Source organism: Panthera uncia, chromosome E3, assembly GCF_023721935.1.
Source record: "Panthera uncia isolate 11264 chromosome E3, Puncia_PCG_1.0, whole genome shotgun sequence".
In the NCBI taxonomy this organism is placed as follows: Eukaryota; Metazoa; Chordata; class Mammalia; order Carnivora; family Felidae; genus Panthera; species Panthera uncia.
In genome coordinates, this window is record NC_064815.1 from 10,991,506 (window position 1) to 11,006,118 (window position 14,613).

General features: G+C 42.2%; 1 protein-coding gene across 1 annotated transcript in view; it reads right to left on the reverse strand.

Annotated features, from left to right (window-relative positions):
* DNAH3 (dynein axonemal heavy chain 3) overlaps positions 1 to 14,613 on the reverse strand; it is a 163,717-nt gene that overhangs the window by 132,126 nt on the left and 16,978 nt on the right. Inside the window, exons 8-13 of the mRNA XM_049639145.1 lie at positions 13,420 to 13,545; positions 12,055 to 12,250; positions 10,204 to 10,383; positions 5,287 to 5,423; positions 2,952 to 3,057; positions 2,590 to 2,768 (exon numbers count right to left, since the gene is read on the reverse strand). Coding sequence (XP_049495102.1) covers positions 2,590 to 2,768; positions 2,952 to 3,057; positions 5,287 to 5,423; positions 10,204 to 10,383; positions 12,055 to 12,250; positions 13,420 to 13,545 — 924 coding nt within the window. The remainder of the gene's footprint in view (positions 1 to 2,589; positions 2,769 to 2,951; positions 3,058 to 5,286; positions 5,424 to 10,203; positions 10,384 to 12,054; positions 12,251 to 13,419; positions 13,546 to 14,613) is intronic.

Genomic DNA, 14,613 nt, shown 5'->3' on the forward strand with positions numbered 1-14,613 from the left:
AATTCTAAGGGGTAGGGACTGTTATTATCAACATTTTATAATGGAAGAAAGTAAGGCTGAGTAACTCTGTCCAAAGCAACATGCTGTGGAGGTGTCAGGGACAAGATGTGACCCTGGCTCAAACGATTCCAAAGCTTGTACTCTTAACAGATATGCCATGGGTAGAATCCAGATTTAGACCCAAACAACAAGAATACCACCACCACCACCAGCAATAGCAATTCCTTGAATTTTACGCTGAAGTAGAACACTAAACGAATGGTAATCACTACTGTTTATAGTATGTCAGCGAGTTTATCCTCATGTGCTAGAGGTAGTTCCTGGTTGGCAAAGAGAAAGTGACATTCAACCACTGGGACCACTAGACCTAACTGCCTGCTTCCCAAACACAAGACTATGAGAAAGGACGCTATCTTTTTTTTCAAAGTTTATTTATTTTGAGAGAGAGAGAGAGCGAGCGAGCAGGGGAAGGGCAGAAAGAAAGAGGGAGAGAACCCCAAGCAGGCTCTCACAAACTGAGATGACCTGAGCAGAAACCAAGAGGCAGGTGCTTAACCTACTGAGCCACCCAGGTGCCCCAAGAAAGGATGCTATTTAAGGATAATTTGAATGTCCCTAACTTAAGCAAAAGCCAGCGATGACCATCATCAGTATTTTAATTATAATTAGGAACAAACTGCCTGTAATACATCCATGCCTAGCACATAGTAGCCCTCAAGAAATGCTAGCAATAGCTATCATAATTTTTATTAGTAATTGATTATTACATGTTGACATTCATGCATTATAAAAACCACTCGTTCCAATATTTTCAGTCCTCAATATTCCTTCTTTTGTTGTTTTTGTTTTTTCAACTGAAGTATAGTTGACACTCAATATTCCTTCTTAATGTATAGAGACCCCTCTATAGTGAAGCTAATTACATCAAACTGAAGAAAAAATGATTAAAACATCTTTGCAGACACTTCCAGGATCTTAAAAATGAATTTCTACACAATTTAGAAACTTTCTGCAGAGAAAAATTATCTACTGTACTACATAGGCTCAATATTACATAGTATTTTCCACTTCTTGGACTCAGAGCCACATTACACGTCCCAGCCTCCTTTGCATTTTTAGTTGGGTATTCTAACAGTAAGCTTGGGTTACCATAACAAAACATCACATACTGGATGGCTTAAAAAACAGGAAATTATTCTCTCACAGTTCTTAGAGGCTGGGAAGTCCAAGGTCAAAGTACCGACCAATTTGGTTCCTAGTGAAGGCTTTCTTTCTGGCTTGCAGACAGCTGCCTTCTCACTGTGTCCTCATGTGGGGAGAGGCGGAAAGAGCTCTGGTGCCTCCTCCTCTTCCTACAAGGGCAACAGCCCTATCGGATTAGGATCCCATCCTTATGACCTCATTTAACCTCATCATCTCCTTCAAGGCCTAGGCTTCAAATACAGCCACACACTGGGCACTAGTGTTTTTGCTACAGGCTGAATGTTTGTGTGCCCCCAAAATCCTTATGTTAAAACCTATTCTCTAATGTGATGGTATTTGGAGGTGGCCTTTGGAAGGTAAATAGGTCATGAGAGCTATGCCCTCATATATGGGTTTAGTGCTCTTATAAGAAAGACCCCAGATGGTTGGTCTCCCAGCCTCTTAGCATCTTTCCCTCTTCTGGGAACTACACCCTAAGTCTTGGGGTACCCCCACCCCAAATTCACATGGTTCACATAGGGCAGACATCCACCCCAGAGATGGGACTGCCACCCGATCTAAGCCATCTTCTTCACCATGGCATTTGGTTCAGTGCTGCACAAAAGACCCAAGTCAGGCTAGTGTCACACAGGCCAGGACTTTTTGAGGTAACTGGAAAGACAGAAACCACTGACCCCTCTGGATGGGAACCAGGGAGGATGTAAGCCTGGAACTGCTGGGCCCACAAACGGGAGAAACCCTGAGAGAGAATGAAAGCCCAGTAGAGGGAGAGAGACTGCATCCTAATTGTAGTGTTGATGGCCTGAAGCTAGCAATTCCTCAACTTTTCAACACGTGAGACCCAAATTACCTTTTCCACTTTGGCCAACCTGTCTGGGCTTCTATTCCTTAGAACCAAAAACGTTTGGACTAATATATAGTCATCAGTGAAATGAAGGTATGACATAGAGCTTAATTAAGACCAAATGACAGAATCCTCAGATCTGTACAGCAGAAGCCTGCATAGGAGTGGTTCTAGGGGAGTGCCTGTAAGCACCCTGTGTCTCTGAAAATGTACTACATGGCCAGGGAGAGGACCTCTGATGGCCAAACCCAAGAGGCAGCATCTCCCTGACGATGCCTCCAAGGAAGCAAACACTGAGAGATCAGAGATGGCTAGCTGCAGGATGCTTTCCACACTCCTGTTCCAAGCCCCATGTAGTTTTTTCCCTACTGATCACCTTCTAGCCTGAACCTGAATTCCCTGCCACCCTCACTCTGGGGCAAAAACAACTTGAGCTAGAAGTTCTGTCTGGTCATTAATAGAAGGTGCAAGTTTTGTCCACTTTTCTATTCTCCCGTTCATGCCAAATACTGTTGCTACTTCTCTACCCACAATCACGATACCTGGTATTGGTGTGCCGGTTTACATCCACTTGGAATTGAATCAGACGGTCTTTCAAATTTTGGGCTCGCTCACACAGGTCATAATTCAGGGTCATGGTGTCAAGGCAGAACATGGCCAAAGGCACGGTAATGTGCATGGAGGCAATTTCATTTCTCCGCTTTTTTATGCTACTGATCCTCTGTAGAAAGGAGCACAGTCAGTAGCTTGATTTGCCTTTAGCCTCCCTGCTTTTGCCCCAGCCTCACCCCCAGCCAACCCAGTCCAATGTTGAGCACAGCACAATGTATTGAAATTCACTGACTACTCATTGGACTGTCTGCAGCACACGTCTCCAAGATATATATCAAATTACTTTCCCTACCGTCACAAAATCCTCGATATCGTGATTTTCTTTCAGGAACGCAGTGATGCTTTGTTCAGCCGTGTTATCCAATAAGTCGTCGTATTTTTTGTATACATTTAAGTACCTTCCATAATCGAAGAGTGTAAAATCAGACAAGCAAATGCAGGTCACCAAATCAGATTAGGCAGAGGGGAAAATGAAGACATAAATATAGTAAAAATTAGCCTTAGCTAGGAAAGGGAAATATAATGTTGCAAAAGGTACAGTGAACTGGGAATTCAGAACTTTGGCTTCAAACTCCAATCTTGCCACTTCTTAGCTATATGAACTTAGACAAGATATTTCTCTTTTTTTCCAAATATCAGTATCTTTAAAGTAGAAATAGTAACACCTCATAGGATTGCTGTAAGGCTTACCTACAATAATATACATATAAAGCAACAAATGCTTTGCCCAACATATTAGCTCCTATCCTTTCTTCGAGTTCTAAAACCCTATGTCTAAATTTTAAGATGAAAATTTGGAACTAATGAACCTAACATCTATGGGATAAATTTAGTTTTCTGCTCTGTCATATCATGCAAAAATAGCTGGACAGTTTCTCCCAAATTGGAGGAGGATGTGTTTGGGATGTTCTGACTTAAAATACGTTTGAATTAAGGATGCCTGGCTCACGGAGTCAGTAGAACGTGTGACTCTGGATCTTGGGGTTGTGAGTTTGAGTACCACATTGGATGTAGGGATAACTTAAAAATAAGACCTTTTTAAAAAAAAGTTTGAATTAAAATAAGAAGGTATTAAGTAAGCAGAATTAATTTTGGGGCCACAGTGGTATACTTCCAAGAGTTGGCCAACACTTCAGAGATTCTAAATGTTTATTACTTTTACTTATTTTGAGGAGAGAGGAGGAGGGGCAGAGAGAGAGAGGAAGAGAGAGAAAATCCCAAGCAGGCTCCATGCTGTCAGTGCAGAGCCCGACACAGGGCTCGAACTCACAAATTGTGAAATCATGCGCTGAGCTGAAATCAAGAGTCGGACGTTTAACTAAGCCACCCAGGTGCCCCAACACTTCAGAGATTCTAAAACTGAGATACAATCTGAGGAGCAGTCAGTCCAAAGCTGTCAGTCCAGAAAGACAAACTGTGTCAGACTTCAAGAACAGGGAGAACAGAGGTTTCAAATAGATGTCCCCAAATCAAACTCATAAGGGCAGAGCTTCCAAATCTGAATTTATGATTCTCAGACTAGATCAGAAGTAGTTCTCAACTGAGGGCGATTTGACCACTCAGGGGGCATTTGGCCATGTCTGGGGATGATTTTTGTTGTGGGAAGATGGGTATAGGCCAGGGATGATGCTAAACATCCTACCATGCACAGCAGCTCCTCACAATACAGGATTTTCTGGTATAAAATGTTGACAGAGCTGCAGTCAGGAAACCCATATATCCTGGTTTTCCTGGGACAGCTTAGATTTACACTTGTTGTACCATGGTAATTGTTAATACCTCTTCACTCTCAAAGTGTCTCAGTTTGGAAGCAGTATTATATAAATGATCACCCTAAACTAGGGACTGCTCACATGAACAACTGTGAGATATTCTATAGTATGATGATTTTAAGTTTATTTATTTTGAGATAAAAGGAAGGGGGGAGGGGCAGAAAGAGAGAGAGAGAGAGAGAGAGAGACAATTCCAAGCAGGCTCTGCACTGTCAGTGCGGAGCCCATTACGGGGCTCAAACCCATGAACCGTGAGATCATGACCTGAGCTGAAACCAAGAGTCAGACCCTTAACCGACTGAGCCACCCAGGTGCCCCCCTACAGTACAATGATTAAGGAGCATTCAGATAACTTGTCCTCAATTTCCTTTAATTCCTAAGTCCAAAAGCTCTGAAAACAGAAAGCTGCTTCAAAATTCATTTGATAGCAAAAGCTGGTGTAAACCAATGTGAGGCTACTTGTGTGAATAGTCATATTTTTCACTACAGAAATATCAATAGATTTAATGAAGGGGTGCGACCTGAGATCTTGCTGAAGCTGCATCATAATATCTGAAATATGCATTATGTTACTTTGCTAAAATCCAGCAATTTCTAAATGCCAAAACTTATCTGGCCTTGCAGCTTTCAGATAGTGGAGGCACACCTGTAATTGAATTCTGGTTCTTTTATTTATTTGATGTATAACATTGGGAAAGTTTCCTCATCTGTAAGATGGGGATAAATAGTAATTCCAATGTAAGTGTTGGCTGTTCTTACTACAGATGTGTTTTGGGTGCATGGGAACAGCGATTATTTATTTGATGACAAACAAACCAATGCCAAAATGGCTAAGTTACAACTAAACCCACTTACTTGCGGGGGCCGACTTGATTTTTCTGAAATACCTCGAAGGTTTGATTCACAAAATCAGAAACCAGTTTTTCTTCAGGGTTAATGGTTCCAAGAATCAGATTATATCCTTTCAACTCCGGGAACAGGATAGATTCCACCTAAAGGATTAGAAACCACTTTTATGTAGTGACACATCCACAAGACACAGGAAGGGAAATGGTACCAAAAGGTAAAATCTTCTGCAATGGACTCCCTTCCAGAGACACCAGTTGCATTGACACTTGTTTCCCCTTGGATAGTGCCAGGATCACCCTCCTGGTCCCTTTACCTCTATCCTCTCTTCTCTCCCTCTTGGGTTACTCATCTTTCCCTGCCCCTTTCAAGTCTCCTGTCCCTGGAGAGTCCCCTGGGCCTCTAGTTAGGATGTTAAGTTTCCCTGCTTAAAGCTCACATTCTGAACTCTTCCCACTCAGCACAACTGTAACGAAATAATGTATAATGAGCCGTTTTTAGGTTTAGGTATAAATACCATGAGGGCCTGGATCGTGTCTGACTTCTTCACTATTGTGAAGAGTTCAACAAGAGCTTGGCACATAGTGGGGCGCCTGTGTGGCTCAGTCGATTGAGCATCTGACTTCGGCTCAGGTCATGATCTCACAGTTTGTGGGTTCCAGCCCTGTGTTGGGCTCTGTGCTGACAGCTTAGAGTCTGGAGCCTGCTTCAGATTCTGTGTCTTCCTCTCTCTGCCCCTCCCCCACTCAGGCGCGCTCTCTCTCTCTCTCCCTCTCTTAAAAATAAACATTAAAAAAAAATTTTTTTAAAGAGCTTGGCACATAGTAAGTGCTCAGTAAATATGGTGTGACTGAATGAGTATTATAGTGGTGGCTCCCTGTCCCCCTGATCAGCTTTTACTAATGAAGTTATTGGAGACATGGGTTCTAAATCTGATTCTGCTGCTAATTGACCATGTGACCTGAGCTAAGCTACTTCTCTCTGAACTTCCATTTTCTCCCCTGAAGAAAAGGAGAGACACTAGATTCTTCTCTCAGATCAGAGGGGGAAAAAAGTCTATAGCTAGAACAGTATCTTTTCTGATAATTCAAGTACTCCTTTTTTTTAAAGTTTATTTATTTTTGAGAGAGAGAGAACATGAGTAGGGGAGGGGCAGAGAGAGAGAGAGAATCCCAAGCAGATTCCACACTGTCAGTGCAGAACCTGATGTGAGGCTTGATCTCAAGAATTGTCAGATCATGACCTGAGCTGAAATCATGAGTTGGAGTCTTAACCGAATGAGTCACCCAGGCGCCCCAAGTACTCCAACTTCTAAATGGCATGTGTGTATCCCTGGGAAATGTTCTCACTTGCATGATTCAAGAAGACTGCCAAGTCTGTGCTGGGTACCCAATGTCCTCCCTAAGAAAGCTTACGGTGATGGGTCCCAGAAAAGACTGTCAGAGTGCTCTACTTGGTTGCAGCAATTATACACCATGGATGAGAATACACTGATTTAGAAAGAGGGAAAGCCCAGTGTAAATGGTCTGTATCCTCCTTCTTTGGACAATTCCAAGGTTTTTAAGCCAGCAGAGGAACAAACAGCTTCTTTGCTGTGGCCATGCTGCAGACAGTGGAGGAGTGATCCTTCTCCAAGGAGATGGAGGATAGGGCATTGGTCAAGCATATGGATGAAATGATTTAGAGAGGGGTGCCTGGGTGGCTCAGTTAAACGTCCAATTTCAGCTCAGGACATGATCTCACAGTTCGGGAGTTCGAGCCCTGTGTCAGACTCTCTGCTGTCAGTGCAGAGCCCGCTTCTGATCCTGTCTCCCTCTCTGTCTGTCTCTCTCTCCCTCAAAAAAAAAAAAATAAAAAAAAAAAAAAAAAAAAAAAGAAAAAGATATGGTTTAGGGACACACAACTGGTACATCCAGGCCACTCAACAGATCACATGTGGACAGCATAAGGGATTGTTTCTTGAGAAGTCTTCAGTCAAAAGAGGAAGTAATGCCTTTTATTGCCCTTTAAATGTGGCAGGTTCTCCCATGCTCCGTAGTAGTCTGTAAAACTGAGCTGAGATCAATGGTGCCCTTCCCAGGTAATCGCTCTTACAATCTTCTTATCTCCATGGCTCTCTGATCCCTGACTTCCTGGTCTTGTCATCACCCTCAGTGCTTATGCCTGCACACTTCTCCAAGTTTGGGATTTCCCTGGCACTCTGAGTGAGAAAAGTCTCCCATCAGGGAGACTCCATAGTAATGTGTGTGTGTGTGTCTGTGTGTGTATTCCTGATTACGAAAGTAATGTCTTGACATGGCTGCTAATGCTGATTTTTTTCCTTGCTGCATTTTTAGTTTTAGAAAACCCTTCCTTATTTCACCCCACCTCATTTTATTTATGCCGCTCATTCACCTCTTTTCATTTCAATCAGTATTACAACATCTATGTCTTAATTTTTTTGCCAAGACAAATATTTTCTAATATGTACTTTGCTTTCCTTTAGTAACTTTCTCATAGGTAGGCTTCCCTTCTATACCTTGAAACTTATTTTCAAAACTTCACGCTGACATTTTTCCCAACTTAAAAAAATTTATGTTTAAGGGAACCTGTGTGGCTTGTTTGGTAGGGCATGTAACTCTTGGTCTCAGGACAGTGATTTTGAGCCCTACATTGGGTGTAAAGATTACTTTAAAATAAAACTTCCAAAATAAATAAAATAAGGGACATCTGGGTGGCTCAGTCAGTTAAGCATTCATCTCTTAATTTTGGCTCAGGTCATGATCTCACAGTTTGTCAGTTTGAGCTCCACGTCGGACTCTGCCCAGACAGTATGGACCCTGCCTGGGATTCTCTCTCTCACTCTCTCAAAATAAATAAACACTTAAACAATAAAAATAAATGAAATAAAATAATATTTATGTTCAACCATAAAAAAGGCAGGAAAGGTAGGGATTAGGGGTAATGTCCGTCTGTTGCAGTTCTTAGATATACTTATTAGATACTCAACCTGAGGGGCTATTCTTTTAAAGTTTCAATACCCAGTTCATGAGGCACCTGGGGCACCAGTTCATGGGGCACTCAGTTTCAATACCCAGTTCATGGGGCACCCAGTCACTGTTTCAAAAACAATAAATTGTGTTTCATAAATAAATAAATAAAACAGTTGTGTTTCAAAAACAATAAACATTAAAAATAATTTAAGTTTTGGGGTGCCTGGGTGACTCAGTCAGTTAAGCGTCCAACTTTGGCTCAGGTCATGATCTCACGGTTCATGGGTTCAAGCCCTGTGTCGGGCTCTGTGCTGACAGCTCAGAGCCTGGAGCCTGCTTCAGATTCTGTATCTCCCTCTCTCTGCCCCTCCCCTGATCGTGCTCTGTATCTCTCTGTTTCTCAAAAATGAATAAATATTAAAAAACTAAAAAAAAAAAATTTAAGTTTCAATACCCAGTTCAGAGACAGAATCGTGTGAGGAGTTTGACACAGGAGCCAGTGCTGTGGGCATGTCTAGATAGAGAATGCTGAGACTGGGCTGCTTTTTCTCACAGTCTGATAAAGTCATTGGCATTCACTTGGGCCTAGCTTTCAAACCTGGTACACACTATAACCTGTGACTACATCTTCTTGCCATGGGAATCCACTAAATTCCACCACCCCTGCTGGGTGTTTGCAGGAGCGACCACATGAGCCCTTGGCTCTCCCGGCCCAGCTGCTTGCAAACATTGCTAATCAAGATCAGTGAAAGAGAACTTGAGTGGTATGTATTTTATCTGTCCCCAAGCCCCACACTTATCCTTCCAAATTACAGGGTCTTCTCTTTCATTTCCTTTCTAGGGATATCAATTGTAGGAGAGTTGCCCACTGTTTCTTTCCCTTCCACACACCCAGTTTTCTTGTTAACTAGGCTTGGTTGGGTTCGAAACCCCCAATTTAGAGTTATCTGGTGAAATCGACTAGAGCATTTTGGCCTCACATGCTTCCCTACAACACCAAACTCTACTCTTGAGCTCTTGGAACCCTCTAAGCATAGGACTGCAAAGAAAAGAGTACTTAAGAGTACCTAAGCATCACACATAATGCCTGGGCAATGAGGGAGGGGGAGAAAAGTAGAGAAAAACACCCCATGGCTCCCTTTCCTGTGTGGCTCTGGACACTGGCCTTCTTGCCACTTCAGCCACCCAGAGGGAGTACAGAGTACAGAAGAGTCACACTCATGTGGGTGATCCTGCCCAGCACTAAAAGTCTGCTACGTGTCTGGAATATGATTACCAATCCCACCCTGGAAAGGAAGCTGGAAAGGTCTTGGATCAGGAAGAGAAGCTTCAATCTCTCCCCTTGATGTCTTCAGTGGTTAAACAAATGCAACTTCAAGAACTAAATTAGGTATCATTTCATGAAGATTCTTGGTGAGTTCATGGCGTTGCTCCATCGTGGATTGTCAACCCAAGTTGGTTACGGCTTGGGACACATCTGACCCTTTGAAGTTGGCGTCATGTTGAGGAAAAGGGGAACTCTACTTGCTGACAAAATAATTCTTAAAAAAATTTTTTTAATGTTTATTTTGAGAGAGACAGAGAGACAGCATGCATGTAAGCAGGGAAGGGGCAGATAGGGGGATAGAGGATCCGAAGTGGGCTCTGTACTCACAGCAGAGCTGGACGCGGAGCTTGAACTCATGAACCATGAGATCATGACCTGAGCTGAAGTTGGACGCTTACCGGACTGAGCCACCCAGGCACCCCATTAATGCTTGTATTAGAAGCACAATTCTCTAATGCGTGGACATTTCTTTATGGCCCAAATCTTCTGTCTGGGGTCACGGGAGGCATACTCAGGATTGAGCTCTCAAAATAAAAACTCTTCTGACTACCTTGTACAAACAATCTCTTTAAATATATTTTATTCGATAAGTAAATAAAACTATAAATGAGTAAGTCAGTACTATACCTTGGGGATCTCCCTAGAGTTTTTAATAATTTCCAAGAAAGAATTGTGTATTAATTCCCAGCAGTCATCAAAAGATGGATTAAAGATGATAATGGGTTCATGGACTTCAAGTTTGATCATGATTAGCTGAGGTATGAAGAACTCCATCTCTTGGTAGGGCTCCTTGTAATCATTCCCATCCTTCAGGAGATATAAGATATGGCAGCTGTCACAAGATGGAGCCTTCCAGAATCAAAGGAGTGATTTTTACCCATTCACAGTATTACATGAATACCAGAAAAGGAAATGCAGGGTACCAGGCACTGTTCATGTTCACATAAGGTCTGGGTATGGCTTAGCCCACCCTGAGCTTATCCACTCCCCCATTCCAGAAGTTTTAATTCAGTATATTTTCTTTGCTTAGATATTCCTGCATTAATTATTTCCAAATCCTTCCCACCCTTCAAAATTCAGCTCAAAAGTCCCTGCTCTAGGAAGCTTCTCTGTTCTCTAGCAAGATATAATCTCTTTCACTTCTGAGCTTATGTGTTTCTATTTCCTTCATGCTATTTTAGCTTTCTCTGTTGCAGAGACTTACAGGTACATCTTATTTTCTCTACTCTAACCTCAAGGGCAGGATCTGTCTGAACCCTGTACTTCCTCTGAAATCTCCAAGGTAGCATTTAATACATAGCTGATGCTCAATAAAAATCTGTTGACAGAATCCAAAAGAATAAATAGTTATCTGTATACCTCAAATGGAGCTAATGAGTGTATAGTCTATTTTAAACACTCAAAATGTCAACACTCCTACAACAGAAATATTGGCATGGAGATATCTACAATTCCCTATGAGGGTAGTAATAGGAGATACCTCTCATAAACTACCCTGCCTAATGAAATTGTCACAGGGTAGCTGGAAAGTATTTGCCTAAGTCAGTGATGTTAGACATCTCTAGATCTGTTTAAGGATGATTGATAAACATTTGCTGAATCGCTACCATGTATCAAATACCCATAAATCTCCCCTTCTTTCAGACATATAAAGATTTAACTTTTCCCTTTGTAGGGAATTTTAGAGTGGGATTTGTTCCACATCTGAGCCTCTTCTGCTTTAGCAAAGTGGATGATTACAGTGACATCTATTGATTGGTCCTTGCTACAAAGCTAACATCACAGTCTAAATTCAGCAACATTGGCTTCTATACTTTTTTTGAGCAAAAGGACAATTGTTCATCTTTACTTCATTTGTAAAAATACTTAGAACTTAACCTTTTATAACCAGGCAATTATAAATTTTTATTACTCCTTTTTAAGGTAAAATGTGCACATGGCATAAAATGTAAACAAACCTTGGTCCATAGGTTATTTAAGTTTAGGGGATGCTATGATCTTTTGAAATCCAAGGCTTAGTGTTTTTAGCTTTTATTTTGACTTCACTGAAGTAGTTTCATGAAGAAAGTTATTAATTAGGTCAACAAAGCCTTTTGTTTTCAGAGATGCCCCTTCAAAGACCAAAGAACCAAAGCCAATGTTTGCAATGATACACACAACACTCCCTAAATATCAAGCCAAAGATTGATAACAAAATTTTTTCAACTCCTTCCTTCACAGAGGATGAAAAAGTGACCCCATTCCCTCTTATAGGAGGTATGAATTCCATTTTATTCTATCTTCTTTCAATTTTTGTAACAACTTCTCCACTTCTGGAGATCTTTGGCAATTTGGTATAGGCAATTACCTCAGGAAAGCTTGCTGTGACTCACAAAACTCATTTTCATGAACTAATGTAGCTGAAGACCTACATGATGGAATTCTGATTCTGTCTTGGTTGTTTCCCCTCAAAGGGCCTACTGCTGGTCCCCTACATACCTTGTGTATCATGAAAAAGGAGACGAGGTCCTCGAGAGACTTAATGACCAAGTCCCTCAGCTGGAGGGACATGAAGGAAGCAACAGAAGCAAAATATTCCTCAATGTTATGAGAGGAGTCATAGTCACTCTTGGGAGCAAAATGGACCCACTGCTCCTTCTGTGAGATGAACAGCTGGGCACAGGTGGGGATCCACCTGTGAAAAAAGAAGGGCAGAGAAGTAAGAAGCTCTTCTGAGCTCGGAGAAATCCTATCAGATGTTCCCCACTCTCTGTAACAAGGAAGGTGGCTCATTCCCCACTAAGCAGCTTTCCAAATCGGTACTTTCATATCCCTGGCCACCTCCCCGGCCAACACCTCTTTCCTGGAAAGAAAGTAGTAAGATTTGAATTGAGAGACTATTCATCCAAAGGCACAAGGGATGCTGGTGGCATGTCCTGCTCAAAGAGTCTCTAGTTTCTTCACTATAATCAGAGATTGGGGTGAAGGGGCATAAAGAAATGGAATGTTCTGTCCAACTTCTCTCCCTGCCAAATGCCTGGCCTCTGATTCAGACTTTATAGGGGGAAAGAGAGGAAGAGGAGAAAAAGAAGAAAACTTAAGAGAAACTCCAGTGTAGTGATAGTTGCTCAGAGGTTGAGAGTGAAAATAAGAAAAGAAAAAGAAAAAATGGATGTCTCATTGTTCTTTCTTCCTACTTCCCCCAATTTTTAATTCCCAGTGGGAACCACTGGCCTTTTCATCCTATCACATCTCTTTTATGATTGCTAGGAAGGTGCTACTCTAACAATCAGAGAAGTACTAGTAACAGCCAGAGTTGTAAAGACAATAATTATGATATTTATCAAGCAGCTACTACATGCTATGGCATATACATTTTCTCTGATAATAAAAACCCACTGGTCGGTATTACCACCATCATTTTACATAAGGGGGTTTCTCTAGCTCTGGACATCATCCTGCATGCATTTGCAAAGGGAAAAGGAATAGTCTAAGTGACTGAAAACTCTCTAACCCTGGAATCTTGCAGCTGTTTATCTGGGCCACCTGAACACAAGTTATTCAAACTCAAGTCATGTAACTTAGCAAGACCTCACAGATTTCAGAGGGAGGGTAAGGAAGTGGTAGCCCAACAAAGAATGGTAATGAGAGTTTCAAAAAGGCAGAGGGAGAACAGGAATGAGGGTTGAAGCATGGACCTGGGGAGACACAAATACTGGTGGGATGGAATGTGGAAGGAAAGAGACAGAGAAAGATGTCAGTGAGAAGTCAGCAAACTGTGCAACCTCCAGGCTGGGAACCAGTTTTCCCTCCTGAGAGTTTATGATGTTGTGACGAGGTCCCATTCTGAGGCCAGATACTGACTTGTTGAGAAGAATTTGGCGTGCTTCCATGCAGTGTTTCTGGATCACATCCCAGTACTCATGAGGCTGCAAAGGCAATTTTCCTGCCAGTAACTCTGCTGTTCGAACAAACCTGAGGTCTTTAAATCTGCCAAAAGAGAGGGAGAACCGTCCTGGGCTGAGAAGACAATAATGAATTCTCGAGGATGGGTTCAAAGGGCACACATCCTCACTTTTCTTATCTTTTTGTTTGTTTATTTTGAGAGGGAGAGAGAGAGAGTGTGCAAGTGCGAGTGAGTAGAGAAGGGGAAGAGAGAGGGAGAGAGAGAATCCCAAGCAGGTTCCGTGCTCAGTGCGAAGCCTGATGTGGGGCTCAAACTCACGAACTGTGAGATCAGGACCTGAGCCGAAATCAAGAGTCAGACACTTAAACAACTGAGGCACCCAGGTGCCCCATCCTCACTTTTCAATGAGAGTAAAACCATTTATATTTGAAAAATATGAAAGTCTGAGGAGGGGTAGACAGTCCACAAGAACCTTGCAAAGAGTAGATAGATGAGCCAACTGAATAGGTGTTTGCTGAGCCTTCCTATCTGTCCTGCTCCAAATAACCCATCTGAGGAGTGGGGTTTTGGCAGCAACCTGGTTATTTGTCTGCCTGGGAACTGGGATATCAAATGGACAAATCAAAGTTCTTTACAACAGCAAAGACAGAGAAGACAGGTCAAGCGAAGCACCACCTTCATGATCAAGTGGGTTCCATCTAATCCTCAACGTGGCCCCTAGATAAGCTACTCAGGACAACTTGGAGGACTGCTTTGGTCTAAACAAACAAAAAAAACCCTTCAGACCTACTACCCCGATGGCTGGCAGACTCACCAAGACATGCACAGCATACCTTGGCACAGTCCCTCACACAATGCAGGCACGCAATATTTGTTGAATGAATACACGAAACTCCTTCCACCTTCTCCTGTGAGGCTCTTATCTTCTCCTATTTCTCCCAGATCAATGGATGTGTTGCCCTTTACCACATTCCCCAAGGCCTCTTTTAGCTCAGAGGGACACCATATCTCTTCCTGATATCTATTCCACTCATTTATAAATCACTCTTTTGATTTTTTTTAATGTTTATTTATTTTTGACAGAGAAACAGAGGATGAGTGGGGAAGGGCAGAGAAAGAGGGAGACACAGAATCTGAAGCAGGCTCCAGGC